This window comes from Pezoporus occidentalis, unplaced genomic scaffold, assembly GCF_034315485.1.
Source record: "Pezoporus occidentalis ecotype Australia unplaced genomic scaffold, CSIRO_AGI_Poc_V1 ctg199, whole genome shotgun sequence".
NCBI classification, from domain to species: domain Eukaryota; kingdom Metazoa; phylum Chordata; class Aves; order Psittaciformes; family Psittacidae; genus Pezoporus; species Pezoporus occidentalis.
In genome coordinates this window covers 423,955-440,696 of record NW_026913844.1, presented here as the reverse complement: position 1 = coordinate 440,696, position 16,742 = coordinate 423,955, and the positions used below count along the sequence as shown (strand labels likewise).

The following is a 16,742-nucleotide window of genomic DNA, read 5'->3' as shown; positions in this document are numbered from 1 at the left end:
GGGGCAGCACATGTAGGCACAGCCGGCACTGCCACCACCTCTGCCTCGGTGCATGGTGGAGAGGGGGTCCCACAGCACCCCAGGGCCAATGGGGGCAGCTGGGGAGGAGCAGGCAGTGGGACAGGGGGCTGTGCTGTGGGGCAGGGTGTGCTGGGGAGGCTTTTAGCCCAACTGCTGCCATGAAGGACTTCACTGAGATCGTGCTTTGCCCAGAGGCTCTGGACCACAGCAAGGTAGGGCTTGGGGGCACTGGGGGGTCCCTGCTGCGTGCTCCTCATGGTGCCACCCGTGCTCACTCTCCTGCAGACCGAGTTCTGCAACCCCGTCTTCGAGGGCGAGGAGCCCCGGGCAGCGCCAAGCACAGCAGATGAGGATGGGAGCAGGCCCACATCGCAGCGGGACAGCCTCGGTACCAGCCTGGGGTTTGTGCACAGGCAGCATCTGGGGAGCAGGGTGATGGGCAAGCTCCCCCCACGGAGCATTTAGGGAGCCGTTATCACCGTGGGGCTGTGCCCAGCTGTGCTGCTCTGCCCTCTTCCCTTGCCTCCCACAGGCCAGCAGCTCTGGGGGCAGGCAGGCTGGCGGTTCCGTGCTGACTTCAAGTTCACCTGGCTCTGCGTGGCTCTGATGAGCGCGGTCCTCATCTTCCTCCTCGCCCTCCTGCTGGGCATCGTTATCCACCGTGAGTGCATGAGCACACAGCCAGCTCGGAAGGGGGGAGAGGAGCACAGAGAGGGCATCCACTCTGTACAGCACCTCCGTGGGGAGAGTGCCACCACGCATAGGGGCAAGCGGGATCTCCACCTCCCTGGGATGGGGAAGGTCACTGTGGGACCTGCACACACGTAGGACCACAGGACACGGGGCTGGGTGGGCTTCCTAAGCCCCTTCCCTGCACTGCAGCCCCTTCTCCCTGCTGGGGCTGAGCTGCGCCTGCTCTTCCCTGGGCACAGAGCTGACATCCCCGCAGCCACCCGGCGCCCCAGCCGCAGCCCTGCCTGCCCATGGAGCCGCAGCACCCACCCGAAGGACCCCCCCGGCCCCCAGAACTGCTGCCACCCCAACCCAGAGCTGGCTGCCCACCGCCGGCACCGCGGCACCGGGTGAGTCCCGTGTGGGGCAGCGCGCTGGGACAGCGGTGCCCTGCAGCACCATCTCATACCCACGCTACTGCCCCATGCAGCCTGCGGTGGGACCCTGCGGAGCCCCGAGGGCTCCTTCAGCTCCCCCAACTACCCCAGCCCGTACCCCCCCGATTCACTCTGCATCTGGCGCATCGAGGTGAGCCCCGGCCTCGCCATCCAGCTGAAGATGGAGACGTTCAGCGTGGAGGGCACTGCCTCCTGCCTCTTTGACCGTGTGGAGCTCTATGAAGAGCAGGGGGCTGGCAGCACGGACCCTGCAACACTTAGGGGGGGTCCGACCAGGTAGGGCCCCTCGCACCAGGGGAGCGTGGCAATGCAGTGGGGACGGGGTGAGCGGTGTCACCGCTTGCTGTGCCCCCAGGTTCTGTGGCAATGTGGTACCCCCGACCTTCAACACCAACTCCAACCACCTGCGTGTCACCTTCGTCTCCGACAGCAGCGTGGGTGCCCCAGGCTTCAGTGCCCACTACCGTGCTGTGGCCCCCAGTGACAGTGAGTACCCCCTCCCTGGGCATCACTCGGACTCCTCACTGCGGGCACTGGGGAGCACTGGGGGTACCGGGGCATGGGAGGTTGCCCAGTGGGATGCCACCACCAGCCTGGCTGTCTCTGCCAGGGAGCTGTGCCTGGGATGAGCACTGGTGTGACCAGGGGCTGTGTCTCCACTTGGGCTTTGTCTGCGATGGCTTCCACGACTGCACGGACAAGAGCGATGAGGCCAACTGCAGCCTCAAACACAAAGGTCAGCGTTTACCCCTGCCCATAGCCGCTGCAGCACCCGGCCGGAGGGCACGGTGATGGGCGGCAGGAGGCAGGGGAGTAACGAGACAGAGCAAAGGGCAGGGGTAAAGCTGCATGTGTGTGTGTGTGTGTGTGTGTGTGTCCCTTCAGAGTGCGGGGGGCCACTAACCGCCTTGGAGGGGCACTTCTCCAGCCCAAACCATCCCCAGCCATACCCGCACCAGCAGGTGAGAGAAGGGATGCCGGCGGGATGGAGGCGGGAGCAGGGTGAGGATGAGCACAGGGAGGAAGGCAACCTGCCATTGGGAAGAGCCTGGTTTCATGGGCGTCACGGCTCCCCCCAGCTGTGCCTCTGGCAGATCTCGGTGCCCGTGGGGCACGTCATCGACCTGCGCTTCCACAACTTCAGCTTGGAGATGCATGAGGACTGCAGCTTCGACTTCGTGGAGGTGCACGACAGCGCCGGCACGGGGGCTGCCAGCCTCATGGGCAGGTACAGGCCATGGTGTCCCTGGCCCTGCTGCACCAGCCTCAGCGCTTCCATGCACAGGGCAGGCTGGGGAGGAGAAGGCACCGGAGGACAGGGCTGGGGACGTGCTGCCCACCCTGACCCCATCTCTCACCCCCCCACCTCGGCAGGTTCTGTGGGCACCATCTACCACCCGTGCTGACCTCGTCCCGCCACGTCATGACCGTCCTCTTCGTGGCAGATGAGGGGGTTGCAGATGATGGGTTCTTTGCCACCTACCAAGCCCGCAATGCCACAGAGAGTAAGTAGCCAAGCAAGGGCACAGGCTGCCCAGAGGGGCTATGCAGTCCTTGGGGGCCTTCAAATCCAGACTAGATAAGACCCTGGGAAAACCTGCTCTCATCTCCTTGGAGCAGGAATTTGGCCTACAGGATGACCCTATTGATCCCAGCCTTTGGAATGTGGATTGCTCACCTGCACACATCACGATCCATCACCTGAGGGCTGGCCCCTAGATAACGCGGGGAATTTGGGATGCCCCTAAGCTGAGCCAGCAATGGTCACCTGCTGGCCAGTGACCAAGAAGAGTGAAGGCAGGGGTGGTCAGCATGGGAACAGGCTGAGCCCCAGCCATGCCCATGCCCATGCTGCTCTTACAGAGACCTGCAGCCCCGCAGAGTTCTCCTGTGGGAACGGCGAGTGCCGGCTGCTGGAGTCCGTATGCGATGGGTGGCACGACTGCCCCGACGGCACCGATGAGCTGAACTGCACCGGGGTCTCCTACCCAGCCTTTGGTGAGTGCCACCCCTCGCCGTGGCCCAGCACCGTGGCACTCGGTGGGCATCACTGCTGCTATAAGCAGTGAAGTGCCCTGGGGCAGGGTCTGTCTGTGAGCCTGTGCAAGTGGAGATGTGCCTGGGGCTGGGCTACAACACCACCTCCTTTCCCAACATCTGGCTGGCCATCCCGGACCAGGAGGGAGCCGCCGAGGTGCTCCGGGACTATCAGGTGAGCTTCCCAAGGGCTGCCTGCAGGGCTGCCCGCACCACCCCGTGTGTGGTGTGCACCATCACTGCCGCTCTCCCGCAGACGCTGATGGAGCTCGCCTGCTACCAGCACCTCCGACTCCTCATCTGCAGCCTCTTCGTGCCCAAGTGCACCCCGGACGGGGGGGTCCTGCAGCCCTGTCGAGCCGTGTGCCTGGCTGCCGAGCTGCGGTGCCAGCAGTCCCTCGGCCTCCTCGGCATCCTCTGGCCCATCAACTGCAACATCCTGCCTGATTCCAATGACCCCATAGTGTGCTTCCAGCCCTGACCCGCCAAGAGAAGATGAGCCAGGGCTGAAGCAGCCGCTGCCCTGCCCCAAATATCCCTCCCATCCTCCTCCTCCTGCAAATACCCAACTAATGGCGTGTCCCCCATCAGCAGCACCCCATTGCCCGGCTCCTCGCCTGCCCTGGGGTCAGCGCCTTCGCTCAGAGCCAGCTCAGTTCAAGGATGCCATGGAGAACAAGTGCCCCTTCCCAGCTTTGTTACAGGGAAAGGCTTGTGCTGGAGGGGTTGTGCCCACAGGCTGGAGCTGTGCTGGTGGCACCATGCAAAGTCCCCTTGCTGAGCAGCAGGACGGTGGCAAGAGCTGGGTGCTGCTTCCCCATCCTCAGCCAGCCCCATGTTGGGGTTGTGTGTGGTTCCCAGCCCATTTCTCTCTTTCAGCATCTCCAGGCCTGTTTCCCACAGCCCTCAGGCAGCTGCTAGCCTTAAAGGGGAAGGGTTTTATGCTCCCCAAACGGAGCAGGTAGAAGAAGAGCCCAGGACTGCCCATATCTCGCAGCCCCAAAGCTAAGCAGAATAAACAGCATGAGCAGCTGATGAACCCAGTGGAGGAGGTGGCTCATTTGGTGTGGGTCTGCCTGCAGATCCTAGGGGAAAGAAGGGAAGCCAGGGCCGGGGTGGGGGGGTCTGAGCAGGAATGGAGGGGCACAGGGGATGCTGCCTGTCTGCTGGCTGAGCCCTCGATGGGCTGAGAGCCTTGCAGGGCCCTGGGGAGATGGATGGGTCTCAGGTTGGTGGCCCCATGGTGCAGGGAGGGGATCCCTGCCCCAGCAAGGGCTGTGTCCCTGCTGTCTGAGCTGGTTGTGCTGGCTCCAGGCCGCCCTGATGGCCACAAGCCTGGCAACACCCGGTGGCCACAACCCAGCTCCACGCTGGCCAAAACCAACAACTCCTTCACACCTCGGGAGGGAGGAGCCGTGCGGCTCCCTGCCAGCACCAGCCTGGCGCTGGGCACGCAGGCAGGAAGGTTCTGCCTGCTGCAGGGCACAGGGACACCACCACCACCCCCCTCCATAGGACTTCCCCACCGCTGGAGCCCGGTGGTGTCCCTTGGATGCACTCAGTGCTGGAACGAGTTAAAGGCAAGCTGGGAATGTCCTCGAAAGCTTCGCCTCGTGCTCCGCGGTCCCCTAGGGCTAATCCTGCTTCCTGGCATGGCCACAGCGCTGCTCTGCCTGCGCTTCCAATGCTGCTGCTGCCTGGCACATCCCGGCCTGCTCAGCCCCACGCTCTGCCCCCTTGCCCCCCGGCTGGCTGCAGCTCCCATAGGTGCTCCCAGTGCTGCCACTGCAGCCTGAGTGCATCCTGCCCTAAGACTGGGGGACTTGCATGCCCCAAGAGCTCAATCTTCCTTCTGCTGCTCCCTCCCTGCCTGCCTTTGCTGGGTTTCCCTCCCTTGGCCTTTCTCCTGTCCCACCCTCCTTCTGCTGCCTGTTTCCCTTCCCTCCATCCCGCTGCTCGGCCATGTCCAGCTGGGGTGGTTTGCAGCCCGTGCCTCTTCTCCCTTTGCCAGGCTCTTTGCCTCACTCTCCCTTCCCCCTGCTTCCAGCACTTCTGACACCATGGGATTATTTTTCTTTTCCCCTTCTTTTGTAGCTTTTGGCTCCCAAGGCCCTTGATTTCCTTTGGAGTTTGGGAGGAGAGACGTGAGGAGGAGGAGGAGGAGGAGGTGGGGGGGGAGAGGCTGCCTTTCCCCGGGCCTTCGTCAGAGCGAAGCGGTCAGGAAGAGCCGCAGCCCGTCTGCACCGGAGAGCAGCGAGGCACCGGGGCAGGAGCCGTGGGATCGCAGTGAGTGGGGATGAGCGGCTCTGTCCGCTCCGCGCCGGGGGCAGCCGGGGCTCGCCGGGGTCCTGGCTCCAGCGCCGGGGCGGAGGACAGGCTCCTTCCTCCTCCTTTTCCTCTTTGTTGCACCCGTCGCGTCCAGGAGGGGGAAGAGAGCAGCGATCCCCGGGGAAGGCCACGGGGAAGGGGCCATGGGGCTCCGCTCTCGCTGCGCTGGTGTGGGATGGGCTGGGGTGGTCCCGGCAGCGGGGTGGTCCGGCACGGCAGGGGATGCTGCAGCCCCAGCCGTGCCCCAGGGAGCCGGGCAGGCGTGGAGCGAGCCGCCGGCAGCAGGGATGCTGCCAAGGGCTGGGCCGGTGGAGAGCTGCCGTCCCGGATGCAACAACCGCAACCCCGTGCACGGCGGCTCACCCGCCGCAGCCCTGCCGGCACCCCCATGTACACCCATAGCCGGGCATGGGGCAGCTCCCACCCCGCAGAGCCCCAACCACACGCACGGAGCTGCTGCCTCCCGCACATGCCTCCCGGCACTTCCATGGTGGGATACACCAGTGCGTGAGGCGGGATGATGTGGTGGCACTGCTGATGGATGGGGATGCTGTGGCAGGTGCAGCCCCTGTGAAGAGCAGCCAGAAAGGCAAAGAGGAAAGAAGGGAGGAATAATCCCTCATCAGCCTCCTGTACCCACTACCTGCTGAGCACTGCAAGTCTGTTTCCCAGCCCTCTTCACTGAGGTCCCCAGAGCCGTTCCCCTTCTCTGCCCCTTCCAGCCCCTCCACAGCAGACGGGATGGAGCAGCTCTTCCTCCTCTTCTTCCTGGGGCTCATCACCAGCTCCTTGCAGATTGAAGACAACAAGATCCCTGGGCTGTGCTCAGGGCAGCCGGGCATCCCAGGGACCCCGGGCCTGCATGGGGGCCAGGGTCTGCCAGGCAGAGATGGACGAGACGGCCGGGACGGGATGATGGGGATGCCAGGGGAGAAGGGCGAGATGGGCCCTCCGGGTAAGAAAGGAGACTTACTGGCTGGCAATGGGGACCTGCTCTGCACTGCCTCTGGGGAGTGCCTTAATGAAGGGGGGGGGAGACTCGCTTTACCAAACTGAGAGCAAATCCTGCCACCACTGCCCCTCTGGTCCTGCCTGTGGTGCCTGCAACAGGCAGCAGGTCCCTGGCACTAACAAAGATGCTTTTCTCCCCCATCCCCAACTGCCATCCCTCTCTTCCACTTATCCCTTTCCACTTGCGATGCACCACCCGCATCCTATGGGAGGCTTGAAACCTTGGTGGGGTTGGGGAGTGCTGGTGGCTTAGGGGTAACCCTGTTCCCCTCCTGCCTGCCCCAGGAGTGCCCGGTCCCCGCGGGGACGTGGGCAGCCCCGGCAGGGATGGCATGCACGGTGAGAAGGGGGCACAGGGCGAGTGTGCAGTGGCCCCCCGCTCGGCCTTCAGCGCCAAGCGCTCCGAGTCCCGCAGCCCTCCCCTGGCTGACCAGCCCATCCGCTTCGACGTGGTGCTCATCAACGAGCAAGGCCACTACGACCCCGCCACGGGCAAATTCACCTGCGAGGTGCCTGGCCTGTACTACTTCGCCGTGCATGCCACGGTGTACCGAGCCAGCCTCCAGTTTGACATCATGAAGAACGGCCAGTCCATCGCCTCCTTCTTCCAGTACTATGGGAACTGGCCCAAGCCCACCTCACTCTCTGGGGGTGCCCTGGTCCGCCTGGAGCCTGAGGATGAGGTGTGGGTGCAGGTTGGGGTCGGGGACTACATCGGCTTCTATGCCAGCGTCAAGACGGACAGCACCTTCACCGGCTTCCTCGTCTACTCCTACTGGCAAAACTCCGCTGTCTTCGCCTAAGCCTGCCCTTGGCTGAGGCCAGGACCTGGGTACCTGCCCCTTCCCAGCCACTGGTGCCCTGGGGAGGGCAATGCCAGGGTCCGGCCATGGAGGAACCAGGACCCCTGCCCTGCTCTGCTGCAGCTGCGCAGCACAGGGCAGGGATACAGCCCCTCTGCCACCCCAGGTGTGGCGGGGAGCATCCCTTCAGCAGCGCTGTATAAGAGCTAAGTATAATCGCAGGCACCCGGCGCTGGGGCAGGACACCCGCGCCGGGGAGCCGCAGTAACCTGGCTGTTGTATGCAACTCGCCATTAGCCGCCTCGACATCACGGGCACGATGATGCCCTGGTGCTGCCAGCTTCTCCCCACACCACACACACACACACAGCCAGCCCGCTCCATAGGGCCGGCACGGCGCGGTCCATAGGGCTGGCAGCTACCCTGCCCATCACCTCCTCCACCTCCAATAAAGGGCTCCTTGTCCACGCGTGTGCCGGGTCCTGCCGACGGGATGCCGCGACGGGAGACCGGAGGGAGCGGTCCTGGGCTGCCGGCCGCAGCGGCAGAGCCAGCGGGAGCCACTAGATGGAGGTACCGGCATCCCTGAGCGGGGGACCGGCCGCCCCAGCGCCGCGGGAGGTGTCCGGGACGGGGCCCCCCTTCCTGCCTGCTCCCCTGCCCGCCCCGCACTCCAGTGTGAACGCGGTGACCCGCCGCTGAGAAAGGTCCCTATTTTTAGCAGGGGAATGGAGAGCTTCCTCATTCCTGCCCAAAATGGGTCCCTGCGGGCTCCAGCCACGGAGGGGGCTTTTGGATAGCGGCCTAAGTCCTTAATGGACCGTGCTGCTGGAGCAGGCTGGGGACGGCTTGCTCTGCCCGGCCGTCGGGTGGCAGCTGGGCTGGGCTCTTCTCCTGCCATGGCAGCAGGATCTACACAACGGGACAGCTCCGGGCCGGCTCCCCTCCTGCCCCACAAGTGCACGGAGCCCCCCGGGGCTATGGCCATGCCCATCCGCGATGAACAAACCCGGCTGGGAGCTGGGGCTCCTGTGTCCCTGTGTGAGAACCAGCACCACCTCCCAAAGGGGCTGCCCATAGCCCCACAGCTCCCCACCATGGGACTGGGGACCAAGCAGGGACCTGGGGCCAAGGGCATGTCACTGCAGTCTGTCAGGCTGTGTGCGACCGGGGGGGGGATGCACAGTCCAGCATCCCAAGGACCACCCTTAACCCATAGGGGCCTGTGGAGGCGCTGGGACCAAGGGTGAAGCTAACAGAGGGGCTCTGGAGCCATCCTGCAGGCTCCTCTTCCCAGCGCCAGGATTGGGTTGCACTGGAAGCGTCTGTTTGGGTTGAGGACGGCCTTTTCTGTAAGCAGAGCCACCCAGGGGCACGCCGCGTCGCAGAGCGGATCGATGGCATGGGATCTATTCTGGGAGGAGGAAAATGACTTGAGAGCAGGCCAGGGGAAGGGGTGTGGGGGCTGGGAGCATCCTCTGGTCCCTATCGCGATGTGGGGAACGCAGCTCACAGAGGCAGCCAGAGGCACAGCAGTTTCTGGGTTCTCCTTCCTTCGAGATGCTTTTGGTCTTCGGGACACTTTGGCTGGGATCACTGTGGGGCTGTTGGGAAGCCTCTGAGGAACACAGGGGTGCCTGCTGCTGCCCGAGGAGGAAGAGGGTAAGGGAAGGATAACAGGAAGGGGAGCTACAGGAGACCTTGACTTCTGGCATGTTCCTGGTATGGTTTAGCTGCTCCTAATGAGCTCTAGAAGCTGCACCTTAGTGCTTGAAGCCCCTGTCCCAGCTGAGCCCAGGTTAGGGAGGGGCCAGCATCCCTTAGCCAGTGCAGGGCAGAAGCCTATAAAAGAGGCAGGCTCAGCCCATAAAGCGCTGTAGATGGAGGCAGCAGAGTGGGCAGAAAGGTGGGTTCTTTTGGGGTTATTTTTCCCCTTTTTGGTTGCTTTGTGTTTGGGGTTTTTAAAGTTCCAGCACACCAAGGTCACAGCCGCTGGAGCAGCAATTCCTGCAACGCTGGAGGACACAGCCTGGCCATTCCCTAGCTGCTGAGGGTGCATCCTGCAAGAGGCGTGTGGTTTGTGCATCCTGGAGCCGTGCTGGCAAGTGGAGAAGGTCGGAGTGCTATATGGTGTCAAAGAGGGCATTAAGGAGGTCAGCTGCATCTCTCTGAGCCCAATCCTTTGACTACGGTAACAGAGCATCCTCCTGGCAGGTTTGAAAGTGGAAATGCCCTCGATGGTGAAGGTTGCCCTGGTGACCCCTGACAGTAGGATAGATGCTGCTCCACCCAAAAGCTTGTGGTTTCTGGCATAGGTTCGGTGCCCTCATCACTGAGGAGATGCAGGGACCACCCTCAGTCATCTTCAGGTGACATCAGCCAGCTGAGGTGGCAAGGAGAGCTTTAAATGCGGATTGCCACAGCGTTTGGGGAGCTGGTGAGGCTCCCTGTGCTGGGCTGATAATGAAGCAGCAAAGCTGGGGCCCGGGAGCAGCCCAAAGGCCCCCCATGGTTCGGCTGCTGAGCATCACCTGCTCCCTCCCTGTTGGCCTGGGATCATGAGCTGTGCATCTGCAGCGAGCGTCTGTCGAGCCCGCTCCCTGCTGTCAGGCAGGCGCTGGCTCTTGTCCCCAGGCCGCAATAGGGATGGGCTGGTGCAGCTGGGCTAACAAAGGGATCCCAGGGATCTTCCCAGAGCCTGCGGGGCCCTGCTTTCAGCAAGCTGTCAGCCCCCCCCCCCCCCGTGCTCCTGAACTGCAGTAACCCAGCAGCATCCTGCTCCTCGCTCCCTCGCTAAGGGGTCTTAGCGTTGTGATGGGCTAAGCTCTGGAGGAGGGAGGACCCTGGGGACTCCAGATCTCATGCCCTGGTCTGTGGGTGCTGTTGCTGCTGGGTACCCTCCCCAGGCAGTGCAGCTCTACACCGAAAGGCACAGTGCTGGAGAAGGCAGGCGTAGCATCAGTCTCAGGGACCCTCTGCACTGCCCATCAGCTGGGAGGTGGTTGCGTTTTCCTCCTGTAATTGCTTACTGCTTGGCCAGGGGCTGAGCCAAGTGCGTGCAGCACGGCTCCCAGGGGAAGGCACTGTCCTTCACATCCTGTCCTTGCTCGGCTGCACTGGCCTGAGGTGGCTGAGCACCCTCTGTGTCCCCCATTGGGGCTGCCTGGCGAGTGATGGGCTGGGATCACCCTGTTGAGGCAGGGGATGGCAGGCATAGCCCTGCTGGCTCCGTCCTCCTGCCCTGGGTTAGCTCTGCAGCCTCAGCCTCAGTTGTCACCCATCCACAGCCAGACCCCCATAGGGCTCAGTGGGCTCTTCCCTGCACCGGGCAGGGCTCTGTTCCTGCAGCCCTCCCTCTCCCTGCTATGGTTCCCATCCAGGTTCAGATTAGCTGGCTTGGCCCTGCCAAGGCAGGTGAGCTGAGGGCAGGGTGAGCCAGGGCTCCTGGCATCTCTGCCCATCAGGGTCCTGAAGCATTTTTCCAAGCAATTTACAAGGATGCTGGAGAAGCAGGGGGTGCTTAAAAGCACACAGCAACCTGCCAAGAGCTCAGACCGCAGCCAAGGAGTAACCCATCGTGCAGCAAATGTATCTGCTCACCGGTAGCACAGTGGCTGAGCCTGCCACAGCAAGGCCAGATGGAGCCCTGTGCTGCCTGCTGCTCCACGGCTCCTGATGCTTTGGGTGCTGCCTCCATCCCTGGGGCGGTCAGGCTTGCACCGCCCTCCATCACAAGCAGCAGGACATCAAGGACATGCAGAAGCAGGGATTTTATGCCCATGTCGTGCTCCTTTCCACCTGGGAATTAATAGCCCCTCAGCTTCGGGCTGCTCAGGGCTCCATCCAGCTCTACCTTTGGAGATGCAAGTACCCCATAGCTTGCTGGTGGTGTCACCCCTCCAGCTGTGACCCTTGGGGAGCGCTAGGCTTGCTGGGGAGCCCAGGGGTGAGACCCCATCCCTCCAGAGGAAACCCTTTCCAAGAATGAGGCACCAAACAGCTTTTGGTAAAGGAGATTTTAATCTGCTCAGTGTCCAGTCCATAGTGCAAAGAGTTAAACTTAAGGCAAAGCTCTTTTTCCTTTATAAACAGGCAGCAAACAAACAGGCCCTAAACCAAAAAGCATAGGTATTATAATAGAAAAAGGGTTTAAGGGGAGAAACTGCAGTCCTGGGGAGGCAGCCTTTCCTCCCTGTAATTCACATAGGAGACATTGCACCATGAGGTGGTCCCTGACCAAACACCACAGCCTGCAGCATGGCCACATTCCTGCTCCTGGGTGTCTCCACAGGCACACCCAAAGGATGACCTCTGCAAGGCCTGTGGAATGCAGGAATGCAGTGGGGTTGCACTCGCTGCTCTGGCAAAGGCTTGGCTACTCAACTGCAAAGCATGGCTGGCTGCAGCCACAGGGGAGGGGGTTGGAGTGAGCAAACATTAACGTGGGTGCTCTGTGTCTGGGGAGGCACAGGGACAAGAGGTTGAGCAACAAGGGCTTGGGCAGGGAGTTTTGTATCCCTGCAAAGTGAGGCAGAAGCAGCTGACAGCCCTGGGACCAGGCCCTGCTATTACTTACTCTGGAGCCCAGGGAGTGCCTCCAGACCCCATGGCAGTGGGGCAAACCAGCCCCTGCAGTGCCTCCCAGAGCAAAGCCACTCTCCCAACAAGACAGCATCTTGCTGCAGCTCAGAGGTATCTCCCAGCATGGCCTGGCCTCTCTGCTGCCTGCTTTGGCTGAAATCACTAATCAAGGAGAGGAGAGAAGGAAGACCATGCCAGCCACCCTCGGGCTCTTGGCTTGCGGTGCAGGAGTCAAGGCTCTTGCCAGTGTGGCTCCAGCCAAAACTGGCTGTGGCGTGTGGCTGACCTCAGGCAAGCTGCTGGAAAAGGAAAAGCTTTCAAGTGCAAGGCCCTCCTGCAGCCCAGTAATTGGAATGGTGCTGGTTGACCAGGCTGGGATGAGCCATCTCAGGCTTCCCAGCTGGGATCTGATGCCTTCAGGAGACACTTCAATCAAACTAGCTACATTTTGGACAGACAAGGAAGACAGAACAGCAGCGTAACAGTGGAACCCTGCCCTCATCAATGAGATCCCATGGTCCTGGTACTGCTCCATGCACACGCCTGCAGATCCACAGAATGGACATGCAGAACTTCTGCCTGGAGCGGGAATGTCTCAATGGGCTCCCAGGAGCTTTGGGGTGTCCCAGTCTCCTCCCAGAACACGACTCCCTCTAAGCAGCCCAGCCTGGGGGGCAGCAAGCAAGCAAGCAAGCACTGGTGTGCACTACCCAGTCCCAAGAGCCTGAAAAAGATGTGTTATCCAGAGAAGACTCTCCAGCACTGGCTCAGATGTGTGCTGTCAGGGCCCTCAGGTTTCCCCAGCAGCAGCACCACCTCTGCAGAACAAGTAACTCCCTCTGGCCTCCCCACACGAGTAACCTGATGTGTGCTTGCTAGGCTTGCATAGGTGATGCACGGAAGCAGCAGCAACACTGGGCTCTGCAGTCAGCTATGGCCTGCAGGGAGTCTGCGATGGTCACAGCTCCTCATTGTCCTGGCTAGGGGAACAGGAAGCTCAAAAACCAAAGCCATGGTGGCTGGGATGCTAAAGAACCCCAGAAACCCTGCTTTTCTCTAGCTGAAAGCCAGGCTTAGCACACTTAACTTGAGTGTGCTCATTGCTCTCCTAGGGCCTTGCAACGGGAGCACACTTCTCCCTTCTCAGGGAGCTCCCATACTTAGATGGTGGGAGGAAGTAACAGAGACCTGAATGCAGTCTGCCAGGTGCTTTTCCTGGGCAAACCTTGGGAAAAACCCTCCCTTACCTTGCACCAGCTCCTCTGACTCCCAGGAGGGCGCAGCATTGAAACCTGCCACCACCTTTGGCTAGAAGGAACCAGAGCATCCTTCTTGCACTCTGCTTTTAATCTGAGACTGCTGCAAGCTCCAGGCAACAGGCCCTCGAACAGCAGAAGTTGTCAACAAAAGATAACTGAGCCCGCTGCAGAGTTCAGTTACGGTGCTTGCTAGCAAGAGCTACAGTCTAGTTACGTAGCAAACGTGGCTAGCATACACCCCTAAAAGCCTTTTGCCCTTTCAGCACCATCCTTAGTTCTTTGGAAGCTGCTCAAGGCAGCCCTGGGAAGTTCTGCTCCCTGGCAAGAGGCAGGCAGGGGTGAGGTGCCCCAGTGACCCAAGCCACCCGCCCCTTAGGCTCACAAGTACACATTGAGCGTCTGGAGGATCATCTGGCGGCACAGTGGGCAGTTGCGCTGGTAGATGGCCTGCTGCAGGAGGACTTCTGTGCACTCCTGACACAGGCACAGGTGCCTGCAGGGCAGAAGCAGGACGGTCTTAGTTTGGTCTTGACAGATGACGCATTTCTTGCGTTCCTCTTGTTCTTTCAGGAGCATCCAGGGGTCGTTATCCGCAGCGCCCTCGGCATCCCTAGCCCCTGCGTTCAGCTGCTGCCTCCTCTGAGCTTTCCCCCAGGAGGTACCCGGCTGCTCCCTGTGTGGCTGCAGACGCTGTCCTGACACGCTTCGACCCAGAGCGGGGCGCGCTTGCGGTACCTGCTCAGCATCCTCATCGTCCTCATGCTCTGCGGGCAGCTGGGCGACCCCTGCCAGCATCGGCCTGCCAGGAGCTGCGTATCTCAGCGTAGGCCCCGTTGCCCCTCGCTGGTTGCTCTCCCTGTTCGTCATTCTGCCTCCTTGGCTCCAGTTGGTCACCTGCAGGCTCCAGTCCACCAACCTGCGCCAGGTCTGCGAGGTCATGGCCATACCCAGCGTCAGCACCGCCACCTGATAGAGCCGCCACACGTCCCGCTGCAGGCGGTGGTAGGAAGGCAGCGTGTTGAAGTAACCCAGCACGCAGTCCGTCAGCGTCCACAGCAGCCCTGGGTTGAAGACAACGGCGCCGACAGCGATAATGAGGACCAGCAAGCCCAGCCCGTAGATATTCACGAAGAAGGTGGTGACGAAGAGCTGGGCGACGGAAGCCAGGAGCTCGAAGGCCATTTGGCACGGTGACCACAGCAGGATGGACACGGCGATGGCCCCGCTGGAGACGTGCGCAAGGAAAGCGGCCAGCAGGTCGGTGACCCTGAGCAAGGGGCTGGCGAGGGAATCCCACAGCGCCGCGGCCAGCGTGAAGAGGTTCTGCGTGCCGATGAGGCACACGTTCACCAGGCTGTTGACCAGGTAAGCCAGCAGGCTGGTGCCGATGGCCAGGCCCTCGCACACGTGCCTGGCCACGGCCTGCCCGCAGCCCAGCAGCCCGCAGAGCTCGCGGTGCAGCAGCTCCTTGCCCCGCAGCGCCAGATGCGACACGAGGTGCCCCAGCACCTTGAGCCCCTCCAGCCCGCAGCAGCAGCCGCGCACCGCGGCCGCCAGCCCCTGCAGGGCGCCCAGCGCCGCCCGCTCCACGGAGGCCAGCGACAGCAGCAGCCCGTCCCAGCAGGCCAGCGCGCCGGCCGTGGCGGCCGCGGGCAGGCTCCAGACGGCGGCGAGCAGCCAGAGCAGCGCGGAGACGAGCGAGGACACCAGGAAGAAGTTGAGGTCCAGCAGCAGGAGCAGCAGGTCCAGCGCCAGGCGCAGCCCGCGGAGCACCACGAACAGCAGGTCCATGGCGGCGGGCGGCGGCGGCGGGAGCCCCGCCGGGGCCGTTAACGGCGCTCCGCTCGGGGACCCCCGTCGATGGGCGCCGCCATCTTGGCTCGCACGGCCGCGCGGCGCCGGGCCAATCGGCGGCGAGGGCAGCGCCTCTCCCCGCTGCCCATTGGTCGGTTCGGAGGACGCGAAGGGGGGCGTGGACAATAGGCCACGCCCACTGGTGAGCATTTAAAGGGCCAGCGGCCCTCATTTAACCGTGCGGGCGCAGCTGGGCTCGGCGCGGTGCCTGTCCGTTGCCAGAGCAGGGGTGTCCGAGCACGCGGTGTCCGGGACACGATTGAGCCCCTCCCCTCACCCTGGTTCCAAGCAGCGCGGGTGGGTACCACCACTCACGGGATGCCTGGGGCCGCACGTGTGATGAGGTTGTGACGGCCTCAGCCCCGGCACGGGGGAGGTTTGCGCTCGCTGTCGAGGTCCCAGGAGCGGGAGTGTGTGGGGCAGGGTCAGCCCGGGGCAGCGCTGCTCTCACACCACCACGCAGTTTCCTGCAGGAGGTCTAAGAATAAACTCATGGCCGTGACCCGGCCCGAGGTTACGGCCCTAGAGCAGCTCCTGCCCTCCCCGCCGGCTCTCGGGAAGGGCGTGGGGCTGCCAGCGCTCCGAGGGCAATGACAAGCTCTGGGAAACCCAGCCCTGGAGCCCAAGGCTTTTTAAGGAAGGGGAGAGGGAGCAAAGACATCTGCAGCCCGGGGAGGCACCGGCTCTGTCCCCCTGGGCAGCAAGGCAGGAAGCCCCGAGGGAGCAGGACGCTGGGGTCCCCTTCCTGAAGCGTAGCGCTCAGAGCAGGGGCACCCTGATGCTGCGCGCTGCCACCCGAGCCGGGATGGCAGCTCCGTGTCCGTCCGTCCCCTCCCGGCTGGGGTGTGTGTCCTGCCGGCTTGGCTCCCCTCCAGCCCCGTCTCCCCCACCCCGGTCCCCCGGCGGTGTGCGTGTCCGCGTCACCGAGCCAGGATGCTTTCGGCATTTATGGTAATGTTTGGCTTTCTCAGCGCTTCACCGAACGGGAGCAGGAAAGCGAAGAGCCGGGAGCTGGGCGCGGTCCGCTCCTTCCCTGCCGCCGGCAGCGCACCTGCATCCCTGCAGGCTCCCCGCTGCGGGGCCGGGGAGATGCAGCGGCTGCAGGGTCGTGGCTCTGTAGCAGGGGCTTCTCCATCATTGCTCCGGGGGGGAGCAGAGGGGAGCCTGTGCTCCCCGGCTGTAGGGTGTGCGGCTCCGCGGCATCCAGACCTATCGGACAGGGGGCTCAGGGCTGCAGGGGCTGGGAGCACCAAGGGGATCGGTTCAGGTTGTAACACTGGAGCGGAGCAGGGCTCCCCGTGGAGGGGATGGGGTGCGAGGGATGGGGAACACCTTCCTGGGTCCCTGCTTTGGGGATAGAAGTCCCTGACAGGGTGTGTGGACGAGGAGGGTCCCCCCAGCTGTCCCTGCACTTGCTGGAGGTCCGGGCGTGATGCCACCAGCTCCCAGCTGTGCCCGTGGCAGCTGCCAGCAGCAGGACAGGCTTGTGAGCCCCCTCTCCTCATCAGCTCCTCAGTGCTCATATACAGACAGGGCTCTACCATAAACTGGGCTGCACTGGTGCTAAGCAGGGCCACCGCAGCCCACCCTGGGGGTGAAGGAACCCAGGATGTGTTCACCCCTGCCTGCCCTGCGTGTATCCTGCCTGGCTGTGCTGGCACTGAGCCTGCCCACAGAGCTGCTGCTGCATCATGCCTCTGAGCTGCCTTCCCGGTGCT

General features: G+C 63.0%; 3 protein-coding genes across 3 annotated transcripts; 2 read left to right on the top strand and 1 right to left on the bottom strand.

The window, feature by feature from the left end:
- Window positions 1–177: 177 nt before the first annotated feature.
- MFRP (membrane frizzled-related protein) lies at window positions 178–3,880 on the top strand. Its single transcript, XM_062617589.1, has 13 exons — window positions 178–233; window positions 307–409; window positions 554–682; window positions 954–1,103; window positions 1,184–1,427; window positions 1,507–1,637; window positions 1,762–1,887; window positions 2,037–2,113; window positions 2,231–2,379; window positions 2,526–2,656; window positions 3,015–3,149; window positions 3,236–3,363; window positions 3,445–3,880. The coding sequence occupies exons 1-13, from the start codon at window positions 180–182 to the stop codon at window positions 3,667–3,669; spliced, it is 1,782 nt and encodes a 593-aa protein (XP_062473573.1). The 5' UTR covers window positions 178–179; the 3' UTR covers window positions 3,670–3,880.
- A 1,459-nt stretch (window positions 3,881–5,339) lies between these two features.
- On the top strand, window positions 5,340–7,656 carry C1QTNF5 (C1q and TNF related 5). The gene is made up of 3 exons (XM_062617610.1): window positions 5,340–5,474; window positions 6,239–6,471; window positions 6,813–7,656. Exons 2-3 carry the CDS (start codon window positions 6,258–6,260, stop codon window positions 7,328–7,330), a joined length of 732 nt encoding a protein of 243 aa, XP_062473594.1. The 5' UTR covers window positions 5,340–5,474; window positions 6,239–6,257; the 3' UTR covers window positions 7,331–7,656.
- A 5,864-nt stretch (window positions 7,657–13,520) lies between these two features.
- RNF26 (ring finger protein 26) lies at window positions 13,521–14,977 on the bottom strand. Its single transcript, XM_062617623.1, has one exon. The coding sequence runs from the start codon at window positions 14,959–14,961 to the stop codon at window positions 13,549–13,551; it is 1,413 nt and encodes a 470-aa protein (XP_062473607.1). The 5' UTR covers window positions 14,962–14,977; the 3' UTR covers window positions 13,521–13,548.
- Between the last annotated feature and the right edge of the window lie 1,765 nt (window positions 14,978–16,742).

Coding starts and splice junctions, on each gene's coding strand:
- RNF26 (XM_062617623.1), bottom strand. CDS start 14,961: ATGGACCTGCTGTTCGTGGTGCTCCGCGGGCTGCGCCTGGCGCTGGAC.
- C1QTNF5 (XM_062617610.1), top strand. CDS start 6,258: ATGGAGCAGCTCTTCCTCCTCTTCTTCCTGGGGCTCATCACCAGCTCC. Junction 6,472..6,812: donor GGGCGAGATGGGCCCTCCGG/GTAAGAAAGGAG, acceptor TGCCTGCCCCAG/GAGTGCCCGGTCCCCGCGGG.
- MFRP (XM_062617589.1), top strand. CDS start 180: ATGAAGGACTTCACTGAGATCGTGCTTTGCCCAGAGGCTCTGGACCAC. Junction 3,150..3,235: donor GGTCTCCTACCCAGCCTTTG/GTGAGTGCCACC, acceptor GCCCTGGGGCAG/GGTCTGTCTGTGAGCCTGTG. Junction 3,364..3,444: donor AGGTGCTCCGGGACTATCAG/GTGAGCTTCCCA, acceptor GCTCTCCCGCAG/ACGCTGATGGAGCTCGCCTG.